The sequence below is a fragment of the Balaenoptera acutorostrata genome, chromosome 6, assembly GCF_949987535.1.
Source record: "Balaenoptera acutorostrata chromosome 6, mBalAcu1.1, whole genome shotgun sequence".
In the NCBI taxonomy this organism is placed as follows: domain Eukaryota; kingdom Metazoa; phylum Chordata; class Mammalia; order Artiodactyla; family Balaenopteridae; genus Balaenoptera; species Balaenoptera acutorostrata.
The window spans coordinates 98,081,948-98,091,385 of record NC_080069.1 but is presented as its reverse complement, the minus strand read 5'-3'; the positions used below and the strand labels follow the sequence as shown (position 1 = coordinate 98,091,385).

General features: G+C 44.7%; 1 protein-coding gene across 1 annotated transcript; it reads right to left on the bottom strand.

The window, feature by feature from the left end:
- Nucleotides 1-352: 352 nt before the first annotated feature.
- On the bottom strand, nt 353-8,996 carry TAL2 (TAL bHLH transcription factor 2). The gene is made up of 2 exons (XM_007178262.2): nt 8,869-8,996; nt 353-3,406 (listed from the first exon to the last, which is right to left on the bottom strand). Exon 2 carries the CDS (start codon nt 3,394-3,396, stop codon nt 3,079-3,081), a length of 318 nt encoding a protein of 105 aa, XP_007178324.1. The 5' UTR covers nt 3,397-3,406; nt 8,869-8,996; the 3' UTR covers nt 353-3,078.
- Nucleotides 8,997-9,438: the final 442 nt, after the last annotated feature.

The following is a 9,438-nucleotide window of genomic DNA, read 5'->3' as shown; positions in this document are numbered from 1 at the left end:
TCAGTAGTTGTGGCACACAGACTCAGTAGTTGTGGCTTGCGGGCTCTAGAGCTCAGGCTCAGTAGTTGTGGCGCACGGGCTTAGTTGCTCCCTGGCATGTGGGATCTTCCCGGGCTAGGGCTTGAACCCGTGTCCCTTGCATTGGCAGGCAGTTTCTTAACCACTGCACCACCAGGGAAGCCCTAGATTTTTTTTTTTAGACTCAAGATAACAGGGGGAGTGGGGTTCAAAGGATGGACAGAATGGGTGGATGTGCTTAGTAAATTTGTGAAATACTTTCTAAAAAAAAAAAACAATTTCTTTTCTTAAATAATTTATTTTCAATAAATTAATAGTTAAATAGCAATTTAGAATCAATGATTACAAACTCACAAAACACATCACCAAATAAAATCTTTGGTCGGTACCTCTAATCACATTCTACAAAGCACAATAATTCAATTTCAATTAAAAGGCATATGAAGATCACTAAAACTATTGAAAAGAGATGGCCCTAATAATGAGGTGCTTGGCCATTTTCAATCCTAAAATCCTTAGTGGCTGAACAGGGCTGTAGAAAGGCTGGACGTGCTGGCTCAGAAGATCTCACACTATGTCCTGGGTTGCACTAACTGTCCATGTGACCTCTGGAAAGTCACTTCAAAGCCCTCTGGACTGTTTTCTCCTCTGTAAAAGGAGGAGTAGAATTAGCCAATCTAATGATCTGTATAAATAAATGGGCCTGTTTATACTTGGCTTCCGGAAGTTTCCAGTGGTGCCCATAGCGGAACAAACACTTGTTTTCAAGTAACAGAGTAGCATAAATGAAATAACCTGTCTAAATTTTTCTTTTGGGTTCAGATGGTCCATAAAGAGATGTACCATCAGTGAACTAGAATTCATTTGAACCATAAATTCTTACTACTGTAATCACCAAGCCGTAAGTACAGGCCATCAAGAAGGCTGTGGAGTGATTTTAGAATTAGCTTCCAATCTCACAGATACCTTGGCAAGGTTTTGGTCCATATAACTACAATTCCTTTTGACAGTCACTTTAACCTAACACAACTTGATAGGCCAAAATCCAACTTGCAAAAGAAATCATTTAAGAGATGATTTACATTAAGTAATATTTTAAATGTTTACTCATTTATCGTAGGAATTTCCTATAGGGTTTCTTTAAATAACTGTTCCCTCATTTAGTTTAATGATACTCAATCTCCTCACGACTTTTTGGCGGTACTCGGTTACTTTTCAGTGGAAAGGCCCTCTGTGCACAACAGACATGGCCCCAGCAGCAGAGAAGTGCACTCATTCTGAGAAGAGCAGTAAAATCCTGTGTTCAGGCAAAGAGGTCTTCTCTGCCTTCCTCAGCAACATGAGGCTAATATAAAAATGTTGTCAAAAGTGTTACTTTGAGTTAATGCCAGATGAGAGAATAAGCAATGTTACTCAATTGACAAACTGTCATCAAAGCTTTGAGATGTACTATCACCTGGTAGTTTGGGGACAAATTTAAGTCCACATAAGCTCATGAGAAAGAAATGCAAATTTGGGGGAAATCCCCTGGTCTCTGTGCTTATGTGTTTCCCAGGACTATTCTGGGTCTGTGGGGACATTTATTGAATGCAGTTTAAAGAAAGGACCTACACGGAAAATGCATTGTTTCTGATAAATGTGTTGTTCTACAAGTGTCAATGCCGTGTAGAGTTTAAAGACATTATGACCTTGCTATTTTGGGAGAATGAGATTTTGAGGGCGCCTCATCCAGATTTCTTCTTATCACCGAACCAAAGAGGCTCATTTCAGCCTTTCATAAATCAAATACCTTCCTTCTAGAGTGGCAGAAAATTTAAATTCCTCTATTGTGTATACATAACCTCAAATCCATCTATTTCCTACCTGTAGTTCAGACGGTTTTAAAACCAATGTACCACCAAGAACTTTGGGGAAATAAAATGTCCCAGAGACAATCAAATGACATTATTTGTATTCTGGGCTCAACTATGGGATTCATTTTTGAATCTAAGCATCATCAGGGTGGCACATGGTGGTGAGTTCTGCCAGATCCACGCTGTTTCACTCATTTGTGGGTACCACCTCTCCCAGCGTAAGACTGAGCTAATGCTCCATAGCAGGGAAAACAAATCACATGTTCATTAATTCATTAGAGTCTGGTATTAACATTCCTATTGTCTACTCTAAATCTTTTGTTAAGCTCTCTGTTAAATGGTAATATTTAGATTTTCATCATTATATTTGAATTTCACAGGTCTTAAGTCAGCAGAAACTCAGGCTAAATTAAAAGTTTTGATACCTGACATGTGAAACTAAGGGGTTAGAAAACCTATTTTAGCTAGCTGTTTTTCATAAGAAAACTATGAACTCTCGTAAATTATCAAGTCCTTTCCTCTCACAGGTATAATCCACCATTTGACTTTAGAGATAACATATGTATACACAGCCCTATGCAAGTGACACCTCACATGTCCATAGAGATAAAGGATGCAGAGCTCTTCCACAGGTATCTGCTGCCTTCCTGTGGTCCTCACATGTCAGGAGGGTCTTTTCTTCACAGATGTTCCTGCAAGTCTCCAGGTTGGTTTCTGCAAGGGCTATCTTTTCATTTGTCTTAACGTTGTTCACCCTTGATCAAATATGCCTCATTTTTCAAAACAAACTTTAAAATATGTTCGCAGAGAAGCATTTTCTACTCATCCATCTGAGATCCATTTTGAGAAAGCTTTCTTATAACTGAAAACATACTGAGTAAAACAGTGATTTTCAAACTAGTTTTTAACCTAAGGGTCTTTTTTTTTTTTTTCAAACAACATCTTATGCAGAGCCCAGATTTATAACATAGACAGAGACAGGCTGATCTGACTGAAGCCCTGGGGGTGGGGGGTGACAGACTCCCAAGCCACGTTCCTCATGGTCTCCTTTCAGCATCCTGAAGCCGACCCTGAGCCACCTCCTATGAAGCTTAAATTCATGCCTTACAAATTATTCATCAAGTTGACTCCGGAACATGCAAAAGGCTGTCGACAGCTAGTTACTTCTGAACCAGTGCTGCCTGGGGTGACCACAGCCAGAGCCCCACTACGGAATGTGGTGGCTTGGGCCGGATGATGGAACCTGGTAATCACCAAGGAGAGTCCTGTCCGGCAGGTGGGGTCCTTGGGGGAAGAGGCCCAGAATATTTCCCGGAGCAGCCACTCCCGTTTGCTGTAGGCTTTGCTCCCCCAAGACCTTCACCAGGAAGTTGATGTACCTCATCGCCAGGCGGAGCGTTTCGTTTTTGCTCAGCTTCTTGTCGGGAGGGTGAGTGGGGATGAGCTTCCTCAGCTTGGCAAAGGCACTGTTGACGTTCTGCTGCCTCCACCGCTCCCTGGTGTTTGTGAAGATCTTTCTGGTCATGTTGGAGTTCCTGAGACGAGAAAGAGAAAGGGCCCTGGGGGCCAATACCTTGTCAGAGGCCTGCTGGGTAGCACATGTCCTGCCAGGAACTTGAGATGTTAATCTTCTCCACCCAGATCTTAGGAAATGCATTGCCTCATTTCCAGGTGCTTTGAATCTTCCTTTGACAAGGGAAGAGAACATGGCAGAAGAAAGGGCAGGATAAGAACACCTTCCTTCAGCGTTCCTCTCCCTGGTTGTTTTGAAGCCTCCAGTTAAGAGGTGGTTTTATCCTAATACCCCTATTACTTCTTTTATAACCAACTCTTCCTAATTGTTCAGAATCAGGCACAGTGTAGGATTGAGTACATGTGTGAATAAAACATATATTTGCTAATAGAGAGTTGAATATAGATTCTTTAAAAAGGGGGGTGCTGAGACCCTAGGTTTCATTAACGAGGTAATATTTGGAGTGAAGAAGGTGATAGCACAACTCTCCTCTTAGCCGGCCGACCTCATCTGCAGGATTGGGCCCGCTGTGTAAGAGCTAAAATATCTAGACTGGACCACATTTAGAGGAGGATGAACAGGGTGATGAAACCCGGCTGCGTGAGGAGCAGAAGTGGGGTTGTTTAGCGTGACAAAAGAAGAAAAGGGGCAGGTGGGGGTGACGATTTGGCGTGGATGCTGCGGAAGACACCCAGGCTCTCCAAGGTTGAATTTGGATGACCTTTCCAACCCTGGGAGAGGTGATTATTATCGCATATTGCCAATTCTTAATTGTGCCCTTTTTAACTTTTGGAGGCATGGGCCCCTTTGTTCAGGTGGCTTGGATTAACCTACGTTAATGGGAACCTTTAAGGCGCGTCAGCAAACGAGCCAAAGCCCAGCACCCAACGTTTGGTGCTCTTGGCTCATGGCTATCAGTTTGCCGCCTGCTCTAGTCTCAGCAACCTGGGCAGAGGGCCCCTTCCTGGGCCCCCAAAGACTAGTAAATATTCCTAACTCCACACCTTCACACATGCCATCATCTGTCCCTTGAATTCCCTCCTCGCTGTCTCCTTGCCTATTTCTACACATTCTTTAAAGAGCAGATCAAATCCTCCTTTTCATTCCTATAAAGGCTTCCAGGCCATCCCAGAGCCCCCCATGCCCACAGCCACTGGTGGAAGACAAAGGCTATTAGGAGAATTGAATAAGTTAATATTTGTAAATCACTGTAACAGTGCCTGACACAGAGTAATGGCTATAAAATTGTTGGGGAATAAATCAACAAAATAATAAATATATTTATAAATAAAAATGACTTGTGAGGTACTGAATATTCCTGGGGGGGGGGGTGATATCTTGTTTTCCTATAACCAAGCCTACTGTAATCTCTTGGCTCTTGCTGCCTTTGTTGCTTTATTTTAACCCTTCCTGTAGACCTGTTCTGTTCCATGGGTTTGTGGACATGGTTGGACTGGGTACTGGTGCTCAAGGAGCTTATTGGATGGTCTGGTGGAGGAGGCGGCACATACATAAGCACTTAAAAATCACAGCAGAAGGTCCCACACACCAAGGGCCAAATCCAGAGCTACACTTGCTGACAAGAGAAAGGTGTAAAAGAACCATGTCAAGACCAAAATGATTGGGTCAATGCCATTGAACTTTTCCCTAAGTTCTACTTTTTTTCTATTTCTTTTTTTGAATTTTTGATTTTATTTTATTTATGTTTTTATACAGCAGGTTCTTATTAGTTATCCATTTTATACATATTAGTGTATATATGTCAATCCCAATCTCCTATTTTTATTTGGGCTTTCCTGAGGATATGAGTTTGTAGGTAAACATCCCAAATATCTGAGAAAAGTTATATAAAGTGCCATGTAGAATGTCAGGCACTTGGTAGGTGCCTCTCAGAGTGCCAGTTTCCTTCCACACCTGTTGTTAGTGTTAACAGCCCGCGTTGCAGGAAGGAGTTGGAGGGTTAAAAATTGGCACATATGGTACAAAAGGGTGCGCTGTGATGCAGACCTGGAAAAATGGCAGTCGACCCAACAGGGAGCTCTAGGGCAAGGAGTAACTGTAGAGGAGACCCCACTGGGCAGAAATCACCAGATCCTGGCAGCGCTGCCATGCTCACTCATAGGCTGGGGGCTGACGGAAGAACGGAGGCCCCATCCTGAGGGCACTGCCACTGAAGGCTGTCAGCTAACTGCACTCCCTGCAGCTGAACTGCAAGTTTTTTCTTGAAGTGAGATCCAAGCAGCGCACCCCTGTGTGATCTCCGCATGTACCCAATGCTGAGAACACTGCCCTACTCTCCAAACAGGAGTTCTGAGACCTAGCAAAACTATGTTTGAGAGGAAGCAGTATCTAGGGGATTAAGAGGTACAAACTATCATGTATAAAATAAGCTACAAGGAGATATGCCCCCCAGGACATTTCCCCATGCAGGTGCTTGTTGCCTTTCCCGCTTCTGCCTGGGTTGGAGAGGCCAGTGCTGTGCTGAGAAGCCAGCGGTGAGCAGAATCATGGCGGCTCAAGTTCACCGGCTGGCCTCAGGCTCCCTCCATCAGCCGCTTAAGTCTATTTCCTCGCTCTGTGGAGACACTCCTAGTTGGACCCATGATCCAAGACAGTCACATGCACTCTAAGCTTTACTATCAACACTTACTGACTCTATGTGCCAGACACTGTGCTCACTGCTGGACACTGAGGAGCCCACTGCCCTGTGACACAGAGAGGGAAGCACAGGGGCCGTAGGAGCAGAGAAACAGCACCTAACTCAGGCATTCTAGGGGGCTTCCAAACTGAAGGGGGTGATCCCCAAGGCCTCTTTCTATGCTGAAATGCCACAATGCCCTGCCCTTGCCTTTTATCTACCTAAGTTATTTCTAAATAACCTAGCCTTTGGATATACAATGAAAATATGAGCTTTGTCAGACCTGCATCCAACTCTACCTAAAATATGAAAGTTTGAACCTAAATCAAGGGGATTTAAAAAACTATTCAGTTTTGCTCACACCAAGGCTGGTTGCTTTGCAGCCAGGACTGTGGAAGCAAAGTCACTTTTAAGCTTCTCTTGTCAAAAGAGGCTTTAGCTCATTCACTAGTCCCATGGGGGGTCTTTTTCAAGCCGGGAAGAAAAGATTAGGCAGGATAAACTAACTGGTGTTCTCTTCTGAGAGGGCTCCATCCTATCGTGAGAAGCAGACAGAGGAAATGGGGAGCAGAGAAGGCTTCTGAAACATAGCCTTGCCATCCTAGGACCTGCTTAATAATTACTTGTTGACTTATCCTCAAGTGTGTTACTCTCCTTCTCCACAGGGGGAAATAGAAATCAGTGATTTAACAAGCTGGAAAAACTCAAAGTAGAGGTCACTGGAAAATTGCTAAGGACTTATTAAATCAAAGGAAAATGGCATTTAGTGTTTTTCCTGTTGCAAGGACTGATGGCTGCTAATTCTTGATCCAGAGTAATTTAGGAACTTAAAAAGTACCCCAGATGCCACAGAATCAGAGAACATCTGACAGATGTTGAAACAGGCGTGAAGTTTTTTTTGTCCCAAGTCACACATCCCTGTGTGGCAGAGCCTGTGTCCCAAGCCTGAGTATTTATGCATCTATGTCACCGCTGACTCCTGCTGAGTCAGGGTCCATAACCTTTTTTGTGCCATGGACCTTTTTGGCAGTCTGGGGAAGCCTAGGGACGGATTTCATCTCAGAACAATGATTTCAAATACATAAAGGAAAAAGCCTTTGGTTCCCTTCTCAGAATAAGAATTTTAAATGTATGAATTAAAATAGACACATAAAATAGCCAATTATACTTCATAGGTATTAAAATAATTCTAAAAAGCAAGACAGTAATACCTGTGCTTCACTCTTAACACATTAAATAGATTTGTTACCATCATTTCTAAGTAGTGATATTTAAATGATTTTTTCAGAAGATCTGCAACATCTGTAACATGAGTTGAAAGTATGATTTTTATTGGTGACAAAGTCATCAGCACTACTAGTGCCAAAGTAGTTTATTACTCACATTCATAAATAAAGGAAATACTACATTTAAACTAAAGGTCAGTAGACATAAAGATGTAATTTTTTCCCACCTAAATATATAGAACGCCTGAATTCTATCCACACATCCGAGTGGGTGTGTGTCATGGGCCCCAGGCTAAGAATGCCTGGATAGGAGGAATGTCACGGTAAACTGAATAGGAATATAGGTGTGCACCAACTTCTACTTATACTGTCACCACAGAAGGTAACAGGTTACTGGAGAAAAGAACAATTATGCCCCCAGAAAAGGTGCTGCTTTTTCGTGTGGGTGTTTCCTGGACACAGAGCCCAGGTCAACTAGAAAGGTTGCAGCACAGAAGTACAGCTAACATTCCTATGGTGGCCTGTCCCAGGCATTCAGACTCACACTGCTCTTTTTTCATAAAACTTTAAATTTCTCTTTCTGGCCTTTGGTCCTGTGTATTTGTCTCTTTCATCTTTCTTTTAAAAGTAAGCGGGGAAAAAAAAAAAAAAAAAAAAAAGTAAGCGGAAACAATGTCCAGAAAGAGGGCGGTGAAGGGTGGTTTATACAATTGCGTTAGGGGAAGGTGCCTAACCTCCAACACGAGGCACAGCTTTGCCTTTTGAAGTTACTATAGAAATAACACATGATAACTTAAGAAAAAAAAAATTCAAGCAGTACACAAGTGATAAAGCAAAAAATAAAAGACCACCCTTATCCATCTACCTATTCAAACTCACTCCCCAGCAGTAGCCAGTTTGGTGTGTGTATATATAATATATGTATATATATACACACACACATATATATATATCTTTTATATAAAATGTATGTATCCTTTAAAAATCAGAATACATACTATTATGCAATTACTTTTCTCACTAGACAACTCTTCTAAATAAGTACATTAACTATGAATGCGGGACTTTGGGTGCGCTCCCGGCGCACTGGGAGCGCCACCTGTTCCAAAACGCGCTCAACACCCGCGCCTCGCCGCCCACCCCGCCCAACCTGCTGACCTTGACCGCTTCATTCCCGGCTTTTCCCTTTTTCTTTGTATAACTTTTGCTCCCCTTCGCCGGCAGCGCCTGCTTTGCGATGAAGTTCAGGCGTCCGGGAAAGCATCTCGGCTAAAGTTTCGCACCTGCCAGGTGTCCAGGAGTCGCTCATCCCGACGCAGAAGCTGCCTAAGCGGCCCTCGGAGACACATCCAGGGGTGCCCGGGCATCGCACACCAAGGCGCAGCAGCCCCGCCAACACGCGCTAGAGGTCCCGCCACGCTCCCCCGGAGCCGCACCACCGCCCCTGCTCCGCGAAAAGCCCCCAGGTTCTCTCACCGAGTCGCCTTGGTGGCTGCCACCAAGTCAACTCCACACCCCTGCCCTCCGCAGCGAGTGCGGCTCGGACTCGGGGAGCTGCGCCGGAGACCCGCTGGCCCACAAGCCCCGGCAGTGCCCACGTCCCTCTCGGAGTCCACGCACCTCCTCTCCAAGATCCAGGAGCCCGCGCCGTAGTTGTCGCCCTCGCCTGGGCGCCACGCCTCCGCTACCGTCTTTATAGGACACCGCCCTTTGTCTCGGGGACCCACGGGGCCCCTTTCTGACCCGGACTCCGCAGGTCCCTCCCTCCCCCCTCCCCCCACCGCGCGCCCGCTTCCCGGGACCAGCCTCCCTGTGTTCTAGAAACGGAGCAGAGGCGGAAGGAGAACCCTGCTTTGCGTAAGGCTTGGGGACGGGAGGCGTCCTGCCACCTACCCGGCCACGGCAAAGCTGGGCGTGTGACCTACCCACCCTCTTCTACGTCTACAAACCTCAGAAAGTCCATGCCACGTGGTTAACTCATCAGATGTCAATCATTTAAGGCCCAGTAAGTCTCCAACTGTAGTTCAAGAACCACTTGCTTCAGAATCATGGGTGAGGGGAGGCAGATCTCAATACCCACAACCCAGACCACCAGATCAGGTTTTCTGGGGATGGGGTCCGAAATCTGCGTTTTTACTAAGTATCCCCGCAGATGAAGATGCACAAAGAAATTTAACAATCACTGCACTG